This window comes from Arvicanthis niloticus, chromosome 13, assembly GCF_011762505.2.
Source record: "Arvicanthis niloticus isolate mArvNil1 chromosome 13, mArvNil1.pat.X, whole genome shotgun sequence".
NCBI classification, from domain to species: domain Eukaryota; kingdom Metazoa; phylum Chordata; class Mammalia; order Rodentia; family Muridae; genus Arvicanthis; species Arvicanthis niloticus.
This window is the reverse complement of record NC_047670.1, coordinates 58,314,124-58,330,505: the sequence shown is the minus strand read 5'-3', so window position 1 is coordinate 58,330,505 and position 16,382 is coordinate 58,314,124. Positions and strand designations below refer to the sequence as shown.

At 50.3% G+C, this 16,382-nt stretch overlaps 1 protein-coding gene across 2 annotated transcripts; it reads left to right on the top strand.

The window, feature by feature from the left end:
- Window positions 1-3,935: 3,935 nt before the first annotated feature.
- Mcat (malonyl-CoA-acyl carrier protein transacylase) lies at window positions 3,936-14,457 on the top strand. 2 transcript variants are annotated; one of them, XM_034517570.2, is made up of 4 exons: window positions 3,936-4,400; window positions 6,827-6,914; window positions 10,249-10,466; window positions 13,270-14,457. In XM_034517570.2, the coding sequence occupies exons 1-4, from the start codon at window positions 3,987-3,989 to the stop codon at window positions 13,699-13,701; spliced, it is 1,152 nt and encodes a 383-aa protein (XP_034373461.1). In that variant the 5' UTR covers window positions 3,936-3,986; the 3' UTR covers window positions 13,702-14,457. The 2 variants fall into 2 exon arrangements, with proteins under 2 accessions (XP_034373461.1, XP_076767872.1); XM_076911757.1 differs by lacking the exon at window positions 10,249-10,466 and having other exon boundaries at window positions 3,938-4,400; window positions 13,270-13,648.
- The last annotated feature ends 1,925 nt before the right edge of the window (window positions 14,458-16,382 follow it).

The following is a 16,382-nucleotide window of genomic DNA, read 5'->3' as shown; positions in this document are numbered from 1 at the left end:
CGGATGCTGCTAATGGAATGAGACCTGGCTTTTGTTTTGTTGTTGTTGTTGTTTTTGAGACAGGGTTTCTCTGTGTAGCCCTGGCTCTCCTGGAATTTGTTGACCAGGCTGGCCTCAAACTAGAGATCCACCTGCTTCTGGAATCAAAGGTGTGAGCCACCACCACCAGTGAGACCTGTTCTTCAGCTTTCTCCATGTCTGGAGAGAGTCTAGGGTCAGCCAGGACAGGTGACACTGCTTATCGTCTTTCTGTTTTCAATACAATCAGTCACTAGGATTTCTATCTTCCTTCTGTCTGTGGAATTTATATGTCTTTTTTGTTTTTGTTTTGTTTTGTTTTTTTGAAACAGGGTTTCTCTATGTAGCTATCCTGGAACTCACTCTGTCTGTGTCTGCCCCACCACTGGGGAGGCAGAATGCAGGGAGTTTGACTGCACTTACCTCGCACCATCTCTGTTGGGAAGCACCAAGACACTGCTGTGGGGTGGGTGTGAAAGCTCAGTCTGAGATGTGGGAAAGCCAGAGCTGGTTTGGGGGTCCAATGCCTGTGGCAAGGCCAGGGCCTTAGGGTTCTCAGACTCTTGGACGTCCAGATGGAAGTCTCTGAAGAGCAGAGAACAGAGTGGGGACATAGCTTGGACTGGGGACAGTATCTAGCCCGGAGCCAGAGGTTGGGGGAGGGGGAAGCCCCAGCTTGTCCCATGGGTGATTGTCCTTAGCTTGGTGGAGACATGCTTGGTGGCAGTTGGAGCTGGGAGTGCAGAGAGGCCTTCTGTGGGAGGTTAGGCTGCAGCTCTGTAGGCGAATGTCTTCTTCATGGCTCCCCACAGTGGATCTTGATGAAGATCCACGTTCTTCATCCAAGACAATCCATGGTTCTAAACAGTTTATTAGTTGTTCATGGTGGGAAATGGCCTATACCCATTTTCTCAGAGTAGGCCTGAGATTAAAGACCTTTTGTAGAGAGGAATGTCTGGGAAGGGAAGCTTATTGGCTAAGCCCTCCAGGGCCTCTAGGCACCTCGTTAGCATGGAGACCTCTGTTTTGGGGCCACATGGCCACAGGTCACATTTTCTTATGTGAGGAGTGTGGCACCTGTTCCAGGCTGGGAATCTGGCAGGGAGCAGGAAGTCGCTGATCCTCAGGTGTGTGCCCACTGAGTCTCTGGGTCTCAACCAGCTCTACTTATCAAACTTCCTGGCGTGGCTTTACAGCCCACATCACTCTGTAGACAGAGGTGGCCTTGAACTCACAGAGTTCTGCCTGCCTCTGCCCCTGAGTACTGGGATTAAAGGCATGCACCACCACTGTCAGGCAGGAATTTATGCTCTCAAAAAGATTCCTTTGGGCCAGGGAGATGGCTCAGTCAGTAACGTATTTGCTGCACAAGTTTGAGGACCTCAGTTCAGATAGCCAGAGTCCATGTAAGTAAGCCAGGTATGGGAGAGTGCACCTGCAATGCTAGCATTCAGGAGGAAGAGTCAGGAGCATCTCTGGAACCTGCTGGCCCACCCTGCTAGGTGAATCAGTGAAGTCCAGGTTCAGTGGAATACCCTGTCCAAAACAAGGTGGAAAGCAATAGAGGAGGTCAATCAATATCGACTCCCCGCCTCTGCATACACGTACACATGCATGTGTGCACATACCGCCATGGTGCACAGATTCCACACGCACACACACATGAACACATGTGACAACAGAACAGTCCTTGGCTGTGTATTTCTGGACCCTAGGCTGTAGAACTCTGCACCGCTTTCACCCCACCACCGGTAAATTTCCTCTAGTGGGATATGACCTTTTCCTTATCAAAAGCCAGATCTCAAGGCTAGAAAATGGTGGCTCAGCACTGTTGAGCTTGCAGAGAACCTGAGTTCCATTCCCAGCACCCCCATCAGGTGGTTCAAAACCACCTATAACTCCAGAGCCAGAGGATCCAACACCCTCTTCTGAACTCTCCAAGCCCCCACACATATACAGATAATTAAAAATAAAAAATAGCCATGTGTGATGGTCCACTCCTCTGATCATAGCACTCAGGAGACAGAGGCAGGCAGATCTCCATTAGTCTACATAGTGAGTTCCAGGCTGGCTACATAGTAAGGTTCTATCTATCTATCTATCTATCTATCCATCCATCTATCTATCAATCTCATACACACACGTGTGTGCATGCTCTCACACATATATGAAAACATTAAATGACAAAATAAGACTGAACAACCTGAAATGCTTATTTGATTTTCTTCCAACTCGGTGAGATATGTTTGGTGACGTGGAGTACTGAGTGGTACATCCCCTCCAACACATCAAATTCATATATTGAGCCTTTAATCCCCAGGGTGAAGGCATTTAGAGATATTTAGAGGACACCCAGAGGGTCAGGGTGATTAAGTAGAGGCAAAGCCTTCATGAATTAGATTAATACCCTTATTAGAAAACACCCCCATCTTTCATGTGGAGATTAATAGGACTTCCCTACTGACAAAATAAGCCAATTCAAGCCCAAGTAAAAGTATAAAAGCTAGTTTATTGGGGGCAGCTTTCGGGCAGGTTCACTGGTCTCAGAAAAGGAGGCCAGGGAAATTGGCACGTAGAGAGGGAGGCAGAGAGGGGGGAGCAGAAAGAGAAAAAGAAAGAGAGTGTCTGAACAAAGAGAGATCTGGGATGGCTGTAACACATCTGGCATAGCTGGCTAAGGCAGGTGATGTGGTAAGCAGTTGCTAGGTCCCTGGGAGCAAGCCAGTGGAATTGCCTGTATACTAACAAGAGTTAGGTGACTAGGGTACCTGGGTTTGGAGCCTAACAGATATAGAAAGCTCGTCATCTGCAAACCAGGAAACAGACTCTTCCCAGACACTGAATCTGCAAGTGCCAAGCTTGACCTTGGACTTTTCAGCCTCAAGAACTCTGACATATAATTTTCATTATTTAGGCCCTTAAGTCTATGGCATTGGTATGCCAGCCAGAGCTAACTGAGACCTAACGCCACATAGTTCTTCTCATTATAAAGACTGTGGTGAGTATTGGGGTGGGGGCGGATTTCCTGGGCACCTTAACAGACACTGGCAGGTAATGAGAACAGATCAAAGTTCTGGAAATGGGGTGCAGGGCACAGGTAAAGATCAGTTTGACCCAGACTCAAAATAGCTTTCAGAGACAGCATAAGTATAACTTCCAGTCCTCGTTCTGTGACTAACCATGTGGTGCTCAGTCTTTATGATATTTGGCTCCTTTTTTTGTAGACTGAGGATTTACTTACTTACTTATTTATTGAGACAGTTTCTCTCTGTAGACATTTGTTTGTTTTGTTTATTGAGACAGGGTCTCTCTGTGTAGCCCTGGCTGTCCTGGAACTACTCTGTAGACTATTCTGGCCTCGAACTCAGATCTACCTGCCTTTGCCTTCGAAATGCTGGGATTAGCGGTGTGTGCCCCTATAACTCGGCCGTAAATTGAGGAATTTAAAAAGCAAATCTGACTTGGTTCAGATTGTGGACCTGGTTCCACGACACAGAAATTTACTGGCTTCTTATTATGAGCCGGACACCTTGGTTGTGCTTTGTAGATAGCAAGAGAACTGTTTGCTTAGTAGAGTTGGCAGAATCATGGGCAAACAAAACAAAACAAAACAAAAAAACCCAAACAAACCAAACAAAACAACAACAAAAAACCAAAAGAACAATTGCGGTACTTTCACGTTCTACTGGACGGTGACGTACAATTTAGTACGTAGATACCTATTGAAGGCTCACTATGAAATGCTATCTCCGGTTCCTGGCTGGAGAAGTTTAAGGAAACTCACGGGCCACTCCAAGATCAACATGCAACTGCAAATAGTCTGAGAGCTGGTAACATCAGTAACATAGGAACGTATTTTTTCTGGCTGCTCAGGTGACCCGACAGGAAATACGCGAAGGACCGCCCTGTTGCGCAGCCGCAGTGCATCTCAGCTGCCGCAGTAACGCACACTCGCTCTGCGTCTCGGGATGAGCGCCCGGGTAGCTCGGGCCCGGTGGGCCTGGGGCTCCTGGGGCCGTCGCGCCGCCTCGAGCCTGCGGGAGCCGCCGCAGGGCGCCGTGGACGTAGCGGAGCTGCTGCGGGACTCCAGCGTGGCCGAGGAGGGAGCCCAGGAGGCGGTGGCGCGGCGGCCGCCCTCGCGCTGCTCTGTGCTGCTCTTCCCGGGCCAGGGCAGCCAGGCGGTCGGCATGGGTGGCGGCCTGCTCCGTTTCCCGCGTGTGCGGCAGCTCTACGAGGCCGCGCACCGGGTGCTAGGCTACGACCTGCTGGAGTTGTGCCTGCGGGGGCCTCAGGAGGACCTGGACCGCACAGTGCATTGCCAGCCCGCCGTCTTTGTGGCTTCGCTGGCCGCCGTAGAGAAGCTACATCACCTGCAGCCGGCGGTGAGCTGAGGAACGAGGGCCGAACCCCGCCTGCTGGGTCTCAGGGCTCCTCAGTCTGGTTTTTATTGGCCCCCATTCTGGTCCTCCTTGATAGTATTCTAGACGTACTGCACAAAATAAAGATCCCTGCTCCAGGGGAGTTTGCATCTTAGACGAGCAGACAGTTCACACTTAATGCACCGAGTTTACATAGCACATTAAAGATGAATGTGTTGGGCAGGAGATATGGCTTAGAAATTAAGAGGACCTGGGTTCGGTTCCCAGCACCCATGTAGTGGTTCACAACCATCCGTAACTCCAGTTCCATGGGACCCGATGCCATTTTATGGCCTCTGGGGGTATCAGGTATGTGCACCATGTGCACATAACATAAACAGGCAAAACATCCATACACAAATGTGTGTGTGTGTGTTTTGAGAGAGGGTTTCTCTGTGTAGCAGTCCTGAATATCTTGGAACTTGCTTTGTAGACCAGGCTGGCCTCATACTCGAGGAGATCCTCTTGCTTCCTAAGAGCTGAGATGAAAGGTGCGTGCCACCACACCTAGCCACACACATAAAAAAATTTTTTTGAGGGGCTGGAGAGCTTGCTCAGTGGTTAAGAGCATTGGCTGCTCTTCCAGAGGACCCTGGTTCAATTCCCAGCAACCACATGGCAGTTCACAACTGTCTATAACTCCAGTTACAGGGGATCTGGCACCCTCATGTAGAAGAAGTACATGTAAGTAAAGTACAATGCACATAAATAAATTTAAAAACAAGTTTTTGAAGATGTGTGTCAGAAAAAGAAATACACAGAAGGGTAAGGGCCATGATTTTAGATGAGGTTGAGTTGTTGGAATAATTTTTTTTTTTTGGTTTTTCGAGACAGGGTTTCTCTGTGTAGCCCTGGCTGTCCTGGAGTTCACTCTGTAGACCAGGCTGGCCTCGAACTCAGAAATCCGCCTGCCTCTGTCTCCCAAGTGCTGGGATTAAAGGCGTGCGCCACCACGCCCGGCTGGAATAATTATTAAATGCTAAAGATTTAGGTATGGCTAGTTTGCAGGTATGTCTGTGAGTGACATTCATGTCTGGTGCTCCCAGGGGCCAGAAGGGGATACTGGATCCTTTGGATTTTGAGTTAGAGACAATTTGTTACTGCCTTGTGGGTGCTGGGACTCGAATGTGGGTTCTCTGGACGAGCAGCTCTTAACTGCTGAGCCTTCTGTCTCTGCAACCCTTTTAAGATGTTTCTATAGGATGACTTCCTTAAGTGAAAGGAACTAAGAAACTGATGTTGGAGGCTCGGGATGGCTCGGCCATTAAGAGTATTTGCCGCTCATGTAGAAGTCAATTTCAGTCCCCAGGACCCTGGCTGGTAAAATGCCTGTAACCTGAGATCCAAGGCATCCTTTGCCCTCTTCTGGCCACCACTGGTGTGCGCGCACACTTGCACACACAATCTCTAAAGAAGAAAAAACAGGCAGATCTCGTGAGTTCCAGGCCAGTCGGGGCTACATAGTGAGACCCCATCTAAAAAGACAGAAAATGGCACAGCAGATATTAGAGCATGTGACTTCACTTGCTGCTGAGATAGAGTAATCCCAGGATAATACACATTAACTGGTGCCGAGATCTTCTGTTCTACCTTCACACTCACCTTCTGAGGTAATTGTTAGGAGTGACAGGAGGCTCAGGTAACAGGGATGAGCATGGTCCTGTGACACATTCACCCAGTGCTTCTCTGGGCCAAGCCTGTGCTGAGATTTTATACATACTAGCATTATCTACTTTATGTTAGCAGTAATGTGAAATAGGTCTGGGGGACCTATCCACTTCTCTGTGGCCTGAAAAATCATGTTTTTAAAATTTATGTGCATTGGTGTTTTGTCTGCATTTGTGTCTCTGAGGGTGTTGGATCCTCTGGAATAGAAACAGTTGTGAGCTGCCACAAGGATGCTGGGAATTGAACTAGGGTTCTCTGGAAGAGCAGCCAGTGCTTTTAACTGCTGGCTGAGCCATCTCTCCAGCCCCCAGAAAATCATATTTTTAATGCCTGTACTTTTGTTTTGTTTGGGAGCATGGGAAGGGTGAACTGTACTGTAGCTGTGTTGGCACTGGATTCAAAACTCCTTAGCTTTAGCCTCCTCTGGTGCTGATTACAACCGTGAGTGACCACCGGCAGTGTGCTTGTAATTTCTATACCCCATGTGCTCCAGAAGCCACTCCGGGCAGAGGCAAGAGGAGCCAGAGCTCTGGCTCATGGTGTGACTAGGATTGACCTTAGCTGCCTTGCTAAAGTCCTCATCAATAGAGGGAAGTACCAGGCCAATAGAATTGGCTCATGGTGACACTTAACTGCCCTGACAGTTATGGGGAGGCGGGGGACATATTCCAGGACTGAGTTCTTTGGAAGATTCAGCCTCATAATCTGCTCTGTCACCGCAGGTCATTGAGAACTGTGTTGCTGCGGCTGGCTTCAGCGTGGGAGAGTTTGCAGCCCTTGTGTTTGCTGGAGCCATGGAGTTTTCTGAAGGTACACAAGAAGTGTGGCTTGTTTAGGTTGTGTTCTTGCTGGGCTCAGTGGGGACAGGGGACTCTGTGGACAGTGGTGCTGGATCCACGCCAGGGTTGTCGGGAAGGGAACACAGGGCTGCAGATGACACTGGAGCTCAAGGACTGGGTTCTATCTATCCCCTTTGAGGTCTCAGGGATTTGAGGTGTGTTTGCTTTCTGTGTGTAATTAATTACATAAAAGTGTGTGTGTGCATGCACATGCCTCGGTGTGTGTATATGTATGTGTGTGTGCGTGCACATGCCTCAGTGTGTGTATATGTATGTGTGTGTGTGCATGCCTCAGTGTGTGTATATGTATGTGTGTGTGTGTGCATGCCTCGGTGTGTATATATGTATGTGTGTGTGCATGCACATGCCTCAGTGTGTGTATATGTATGTGTGTGTGTGTGTGCATGCCTCAGTGTGTGTATATGTATGTGTGTGTGCATGCACATGCCTCAGTGTGTGTATATGTATGTGTGTGTGCATGCACATGCCTCGGTGTGTGTATATATGTATGTGTGTATGCATACACATGCCTCGTGTATGTGAGGATATTAGAGGATAATGTTTAAGGTTGGTCTATTCCTTCTAACATGGATTTCTAGAATTGAACTCAGGCTGTTAGTTTTAGCCACGGGCATCTCTACCCCTTGAGCCCTCTTGCTGGCCCTCCTTTTGCATTCTTAAGACTGTCACATTCTATGTCTGTCACACCTGGAAGATGTTCAGTACATGTTATGAAAAAAAGAGTAGATGAATACTTTATTGCCTAGTGTTTGCAAAGCCTATTTTCAGCACCCAGCTTGAGTGCAGGAAACTGAGCTTGGATCAAGAGGAGTTAGTACTCTGAACTGATGAGCTAGCTCTCCAGGCCCATTTCCTAAGATCTTTTTTTTTTTTTAAGCTGAAACTGGGCAAAGTATCATGCTTGTAGCCTTGGCTACTCAGGAGGCTGTGGCAAAAAGATCACTTGTGCTGAGCTTGGGGCTCCTGCCCTTGGAGAATGAGGAAAGGCAGGTGGACCTATGTGAGCTCAAGGCCAGCCTGGTCTACATAGCAAGTCCCAGATCCACCAGGGCTATATAGTGAGACCCTGTCTCAAAAAGGACAGAGGGAGGGCATTTGAGTTCAAGTCTACCATAGGTAACACTCAGTCTGGGGGTGTGGGAGAGGGAGGGAGGGAGAGGCAGAGATAGACAGACCAGAGAGAGAGAGAGAGAGAGAGAGAGAGAGAGAGAGAGAGAGAGAGAGAGCGCGCGAGAGCGAGAGCCTGACAGAATGATTCACTGTTTTACAATCTGCTTTATGGTTCTGTTCAGGGAAAGGACTTGAACGCACATTTCTAGGGAGATGAGACCCAGATGGATGATAAGCCCATGTTTGCCGACACTGGTCAACAGGGAAGTGAAAGACAGCCCACACGAACAGCACTGATACCTATGGGAGATGAAGGTTGAGAGTGTGCAGAAGTCAGCCCAGGTTCCTGCTTCTGGGAATGTAAACAGGAGAGCTATACAGGAGTTAACTATACAGTTAAACTGTAATATGAGTGTGCACAGTCCAGTTGGTAGAAAGGGCAGATTAGAGCCTGCTGGGGTTGGAAGAAATGGGAGAGGTGTTCTTGAGGGAGTGGTGCTGGGCATTGAACCAATGGCCCCAAGCATGCTAGGCAAGCACTCTGCCACAGAGCTACATCTCCACTCCAATGCTGTTTTTAAAAGCATTACTATCATGGAAGGGCTAGCAGTGTGTCCATGTCCTGCGGAAACCACTAGGTTGCAGTACTGTGTATGGTTTGCAGAATGACAGTGGGTTCATAGGTGAGTGTGTCGTCGTCATTGCTTTTCCACTCCCATGGGAGAGGGTCACACATACCCTCTACCTTGCAGTGTGCTCTGCTTCCTGTCACAGTTCTGCACGTGTGTGCCCCACAGTTGCCTGGGGCACAGAGCTGTAAATTCCTTACAAACATATCCAAGTGCTGAGTGAATGGCGCGCATAGAGAAGGGTGTGAGGCCGCTTCCCCTCCAGGTCTTCGCTCTTCTGTCAAGCCCAAGGCAGTGCCTTTGTCTCTCCTTGTTCCAGTCAGCCTGATCTGCCCAAGGAGCAGACACTGGGAGAGGACAGGAGTGCTGTCACAGTCCTTCGTCAGTGTCTTAGCCCTGGAGCTGTACCTGAGCCCATTTCTACTCCTGCCTTGGCAGTGCTGGGCTCTCATGCTCTGCCTGGATTATTCCTGCCTGGTTAATGACAGCCGTGTTTTATGTGCTTCATGTGCTTGTTTCTAGTTTTACAGCTGCCTGAGTGTCTGGGGCTCTTGAATGTTCCTTTTCAGCTTTTCTTAAGTAACAGCCCAGGCAGAGTGAATGTTGTAGGTCTGAATTACACAGCTGAAAGTTGGACCTGAAGTTGGGGCTTACCCCACACCAAGTCTATTCCTCTCTGCCCCTCACTGAGCTCTGAAGCACTCACACTGATGTTTGGGACCAGAGGATTCTTGTTTTTGGGGTTTTCTTGATCACTGTAGGGTGCTCCTTGTAGCAGGACTCCTGGTCTTTGTCCATCACTGTCAACAGAATCTCTCACAGTTTTGACAACCAAAGAGTCTTCAGTCGTGCCTTGGCTGGAAGCTCCTTGAGTTAGATTGATCTTTCCATGTGTCTGCTTGTGAGTTTATGTGTACTGTGTGTGCAGTGCCTAGGGCACTAGATTCCCTTAAACTGGAGTTTCAGGAACTTGTGAGCTATCTCAATATGGGTGATGGGAACAGAACCCTAGTCTTCTACAGAACAGAAACGCTCTTAGATGCTGAGCCAGTCTCTTTGCTGCCTCTGCCTCCTGAGTGCTGGGACTGAAGGTGTGCGCCACCACTGCCTGGCTTGCTTTTCACCTTTGTTCCTCCTCTCCCTTCTGCCCTGCCCCTCCCCTTCTCTCTGTGGTTGTATTCACGTGTGTGTACTATGTATGTGCACCAACAGATGCTAGAGAAGACCAGTGTGTGTCTTAACCACTCACTCGGCTGAGACAGGGTCTGTCCTTGAACCTGGAGCTAGGCTGGCCCACCTCCCACTTTGCTTGGTTATAGGTTTACAGCCATACTTGACTTTTTATGTGAGTGCTAAGGATTTGAACTCAGGTCAATCCTATGCAAGTTCTCTTCTATGCTGGATGTAGCCACTCAGCACACACATAAAGATAATTAAAACTGTGGCCCTGGGACTGGTAGTCAGTACCACTGTCCCTGTTTCCCCGAATGACGGCTCAGCCTCCACTTCACAGTTAGACTTCCAAATGCACTTCCTTCTGGCTAGGTCTGTATGCAGTGAAGGTCCGAGCTGAAGCTATGCAAGAAGCATCGGAAGCTGTTCCCAGTGGGATGCTGTCTGTCCTCGGCCAGCGTCAGTCGAACTTCTCCTTTGCCTGCTTGGAAGCCCAGGAGCACTGCAAGTCTTTGGGCATAGAGAACCCGGTGTGCCAGGTGTCCAACTACCTCTTTCCTGACTGCAGGGTCATCTCAGGACACCTAGAGGTTAGTGCTCATGGGAGCCGCCCTCACAGATTCCAGTCTATTGTGCCGCAATCTGTAGAACATGTCGGAGGGCAGAGGGCACGTGTGGCAGAGTGAGGTCTGTAGAGGGAAGTGGAAGCCAGGAGATTGTCTGGTCCCCTGCAGACAGGACATTTGTGACCCAGCCGCCTGGGTTGTGGGTCAGGTCAGAGGGCCAGGTCACACCATGTCTGTGTTCTGGCTTTTTAAGAGCTTGAGGTCTGGCTGCACTTGAAGAAGAGCTGTCTTCTGTGGTTTTGCTTGGCTTCTTAAGTGTCTGATTTTGCATTCAAGTGCTTGCTACTCTTCTTTGGGTGTCACTTACCAAGACATTCTGTATATCAGCACTAGGGACACAGACCCATTAGTGTTCATGACATTCTATGTACCAGCACTAGAGACACAGACCCATTAGTGTTCATGTCATGAGACGAACAGCAGAGGAACAAGGCCACTCCAATCTAGGAACACAGTAACGGGCAGGACAAGCAAAGGGCCTGAGTGGAGGAGTAGGAGCCCTGTGGAAGTGGGAGCTGGGGACTTTGTGTTACCTGAGATGTCAAGAAAGTGGCCAGAAGCCATGTATGGGCCAGTTACCATCTAGAAGGCGTCTTTATCCTATCACACAAGTGGAAGCTGAGGTGGAAAAACAAGAGCCAGAAATCTGAGAATCTTTCTGTGCAGCTGTGCTGATCCTGAACTCACAATCAAATGCTTCAGCATTTGCCACTGAAGCCATGTTAACCCAGCACATGGGAGATGAAGGCAAAAGGATGTGGCATTCAGAGCCAGCTTTGGCTACATAGTGAGTTCAAGGCCAGCTTTGGCTAAATAGTAAGTTCAAGGCCAGCCTTACTTACCTACGACCTTGTCTCAAAACCAGAAACATATAATGCACTTCTTTAACCCAGTACCTGGGAGGCAGAGGCAGGAGGATCACTCTGAGTTCAAGGCTAGTCTAGTCTACATAGTGAGTTCCAAGCTGGCCAGGACTACATGGTGGGAGCCTGTCTCAAAAACGAAACAAAACACACACCACACACACACACACACACACACACACACACACACACACTCACACAGTTCTTTGCCACTAAATGCATGTTCTCACACTGGTGGGTCCCTCGCTTGGCCAGTCTTTTTGTCCCCACTGTCTGGGTCACTTTTGCTGGATGACTTCAAATACCACCTCTGAACCTGTGAGCACTGCAGCCCCTTGGTGACTAACATGACATGGTAGAGGGTCACGGTGCTCACCCCCATGAGCAGTCGGAGTAGCACAGGAGGCCCCAGGTAGGCAGAACTCTGCTCTACCACATCCAGTCTGCTTACTGCACCTGGGAGACCCTGGCTAACATCCCAGGTGTGGTATCCCAGGTGTGCCAAGGCCTGGTAGCCTTGGCAGTGCTACCCCAAAAAGCTCAGGTGAAGACTGGGGTTCCACTGAGTGTGGAGTGCATTTCCATCAATTGATATGGGAAAGGCTCCTTGGCTTTTTGGCAATATTTGGAACTGGGGCCTTTATAGAGGAGCCTTCTGTATCTAGAGAGTGTGGCCTGTCTTTAATGGCTCTGCAGTTGATTAGTCCAGAACTCTGCCTGAGAAGCACGTGGGGACTCTGTGCCTCAGGAAGTGTCACTGAGCAGCTGTATGCATTGATGCCTCCATGAGATCAAATCCAAGCAGAGTGGGACAGATGGTGTTATGGGGTCAGAGAGTCTCCCAGTTCCTGAGGTGTGTCCTCAGTGGGTGTCGAACACTGGGGTTGAAAAGAACTGGAAACAGTAACAGCCCAGACCTCTCGTGACATAGAGCGTACACCTGGCCTGCCAGCTCCATGCCTGACTGCTGGGCTGGACTGGAACATGGGACAAAAGACAGGAGGGAGGTTTGGGCTTCATTGTCAGAAGTCCCACTGCCATGCCCAGGGAGCCGTGTGCATTCGTCAGGGAGTGGGGTACAGAGATAGACAGATAGTCAAAGCAGCACCGTCAGAAATGAGGAGAGATGGCTACAGTGTAATTACAGTGAGTGGTCTGGAGTGAGATCCACCGGTCAGGCCAATACTGCATTTCTGTTTAACAGCTATGGTCACTTCTCAGTTGGGGCAGATGAACGTCAGCTCCCTCCAAAGACAGCTGGGGACTGGAGGACTGGAGAGAGATGACAGTACAGTGGTTGGGGACTGGAGAGAGATGATGGTACAGTGGTTGGGGCACTTGTTCTTGCAGAGGACTCACGGTCGGTTTTCAGAACCCAGATAGTAATTTTCAACCACCCATCACTCCAGTTCAGGGGATCCGATGTCCTTGTCTGTTGTCCTTGGGCACTGGATATGCATGTGGCATCCATGCAGGTGAAACACTCATGCACATAAAGATAAAGACAAGACAGACTGTGGGGAGGGACATTGACTGTACAACCAAGTTAACTAGGAGTAAAAAATGAACTAAGGCTATAGCTGAAGAGCGTATGGGCCACATGTGGTGCACACCTTGTAATCCCAACATTCAGACAGTGGAGGCAGGAGGATTATGAGACAAAGCTAGTCTGGGCTCTGTACCATAGCTTTGTCTCAAAAGCCCAGGGTTGTGGATGGAACTCAGTGGTAGAAGAGTCTTGCTTATATGCAGAGTTCCACCCCAGCACCATGCACACACACACACACAGACACACACATATATACTAAACACACATACACACTCACACTGCTGTGCATCCATGAGGATGCCAGCAACAGCTGGAACCTTGGCTTCTGTGAGATTCCTTTTATTTTTCCCTCCAGGCCCTTCAGTTTCTCCGGAAGAATTCTGCCAAGTATTACTTCAGGCGCACCAAGATGCTGCCTGTAAGTGGAGGCTTCCATACCTGCCTCATGGAGCCAGCTGTGGAGCCCCTGATGAAAGTTCTAGGCACGATTAACATCAAGAAGCCACTGGTTGCTGTCCATTCCAACGTCAGTGGGCAAAGATACACACAGCCACAATACATCCGAAAGCTGCTAGGGCAGCAGGTGGTGTCGCCAGTGAAGTGGGAACAGACCATGCACTCCATCTACGAGCGGAAGAAAGGCATGGAGTTCCCCAGCACCTTTGAGGTGGGCCCCGGGCAGCAGCTGGGAAGTATCCTGAAGTGCTGCAACAGGCAGGCATGGAAGTCCTACAGCCATGTGGACGTGATGCAGACCATCATGGACCCTGACCACCTAGGGCCTTGAGTGGCATGGCCCCAGGGTGAGCCTCTGCACCTGCCTGCCTCTTTTCCTCAGATTTGAGGACACTGCAGTCTCAGCTATAGCTAAGCCTTCCTCAGAGCATAGCCTTTGAGTGCCAATGTGTGACTTAGCCTATCCTCCAACTGACAGGGTATCTGGCTGCTGGGGGAAAGAGCACCGTGCAGACTACCTGCCCAGCCAGAAGCTGCTCCGCTTCTGCACCCAACCATGTTCCTCAGTGAATCCAGAAGGGCTAGCCTGGGGCAGTCTTAAGACTTATCCTGTGGGTGTTATGCACACACTGCTTGGCTTCAAGCCAGGTACGGTGCCAGAGGAGCTTCACAGCCACCTGTGACACACTGCCCACCCAGGGCCAAGACCTTAGCTCCTTTGGCCTTGAATCTGTCTGGTGGCCTTGCTCTTTGCTCACTTGACAGGTTTGAGTCCTATGTGCCATACATTCCTAAGAAGCACATATTAAGTGCCTGTGTAAGCCCTAGAGTGGGTGGTCCTTTGTATAAGAAACTAGGAGACCGGTGGAAGGTGTGGGTGTGTCTAGGCAGGAAGGATGGCTGGGGACCCTGGCCTTCCTAGGCCAGCCCCTGTTCATTCACACAGAGACACTACCACCAGCTGGTCATCCATGGGACAGTGTGTCTCCTACTGTGTTTACGGCTTCCCTCAGAGCAGCAGGCTCCCCGGCAGGAGTGGAGTGGAGGTCCTGGGAGGACAATAAACATGAGCCGCTCTAAGCCGCCAGCTGGCTTTCTCTTTCAGTGTTGGGAGTCTTGGGAACAAGGCCCATGAACTTGTTTTGTTGTTGGGAGAGGCCTGTGCCTGATCTGATAGACTTGTCAGTAGAGCTGTCAGCTCTTGGACAGGACCTGTTCTACTGGCCAAGTGTCCCATTCTTGTACAACTGTCATTGGTCTTGGCCAGTGTGACTTGCAGGCCTTTTGACCTCCAGATGCCCAGTGCAAATAGCTTATACGGCTCTGAGCCTGAGCACACCTATCCAAGCTGAAGCTGGAGGATGCCGTCAGCTCTTGAGTTTGGTACCAAGCAGGCAGTGCAGCCTGCCTGTAAATGAGAGGAGTCTGGAAAACTGTCAATGTTTGCTCAAAGGGGAGTAGGTCCAGGGTCTGGACTGTCTGTCTTCGGGGACAGGTACTACCCTCTCAGAAACTTGGGCTCACCTCTCCTGAACCCAGCATGAGGACAACTGTCTTACAGACCTTAACCAGAGTAGCCCATGACACCACATAGGAAGTGGTCGGTCCCATCTAGTGTGGTCACATGACAGGACCAGACTTTCCCACAGCCTTGTCACCTGACAAGTTGCCCTACTGTCCCAGAACCTTCATCTCAGCGGGCCCTGGGCCTGCTGCAGGCAGGCAGGCAGTTACGCACTGCTGTGACAAACATGACAAGTCTCCATCCCTACTCTTGAGCACTGGAGCTGTCCTAGTACTGCTGTTAACTGGGGCTGGTCTCACCGAAGACTGCGAGCCTGGTAAGACAGCTATGGGTGGTGACCTGGCTTGGGCTCTGGAGTTTAGTTCTGTGCCTTGGAAGAGTAGGACCCAAAGCAGGTGGGCTTTGTTTTCTGAACAACTTCATGGAGACCCTGTGGGGCCCAGGGTAGCTGTGTGAGGGTGGGAAGTGGCACCTACTGGGCTGATGCCACTTCAGAGATACCCAAGGCTTAGAAGCTGTAGACAACCCAGAGAAATGGGCTGACCTGCACCTGAGAGGGGGTGCCCCCAGTTTGCACTGCATGCAGTGAAGCTCCAATGCCTGCTGCCACCATCTCCCCAGCCCTCCTGGAGGATCAGAGGCGCAGTAGTTAGCTCCTGTCCTAAGAAATGAGCCAGCTCTGATGGCCAATGTGGATCAGTCACCTCTGGTCACAGTCCTTCAGGCTGAGATCTCAGCAGCCGGTCTCTTAACCCTTGGTCTTGATGCCAGATTGCCCCATCTCCAAAACTGGCTCTTCTCAGGAAGGCATTTCCTTCATGGTCCCATCCTCCTGGGAAGGGAATTGGGGCTGCCAGGTAAGACTGGGGTGGTGAAAAGGAACCCAAGACAGCAAGGGTGGGTACCTCAAAACAAGCACCTCACCCAGAACTGGATAGTTTGGGATAATTCAAGGACACAGTGAAGGCATCTGGGAGGCCAGAGAAAGTGGTCACAGTAGTCATTCGGAGAGGGGCACTGTTTTGGTATCTGATGGGAATAGGCAGACAGAAACGAAAGTTCCAGGTGGAGGCCTTGGTTGGTCTAGAAAGATAATAGGCCAGGCCTGGGGGAGGTATGGAGCCTAGTAGTGGGGGGCTGGCCCTCCACCCTTGGTGTTGCTTGTGTAGCACACCCTAACACCACAGCTCTTCCTGAGAGCTGTACCTGCACACACAGGAGGTGGACAGACTTCCCCATCAGGATGACAGGCAGAAGGGGACAAGACGGTGCGGTGGAGCTAGGCATGACAGCGCAGAGACAGGCAGATCTCTGCATTCAGGGCCAGCCTGGACTGCGGAGTGAGTTCCAGGACAGCCAGGGCTACACAGAGAAACTCTGGGGGGGGGTGCGGGGGGGGGGGGTGTAGGAGGCGTTCTTATGGCCCTTGGGTGCAGGTGTGGTGCACAGGACTGGAGGCAGAGGCCACTTTAAATCCCTCACCATCT

What these genes read in the sequence shown, in the direction of transcription:
- Mcat (XM_034517570.2), top strand. Translation starts at nt 3,987, where the DNA reads ATGAGCGCCCGGGTAGCTCGGGCCCGGTGGGCCTGGGGCTCCTGGGGC. An exon ending in AGCCATGGAGTTTTCTGAAG is followed by an intron (nt 6,915 to 10,248) that starts GTACACAAGAAG and finishes CCTTCTGGCTAG; the next exon opens with GTCTGTATGCAGTGAAGGTC. An exon ending in TCATCTCAGGACACCTAGAG is followed by an intron (nt 10,467 to 13,269) that starts GTTAGTGCTCAT and finishes TTTTCCCTCCAG; the next exon opens with GCCCTTCAGTTTCTCCGGAA.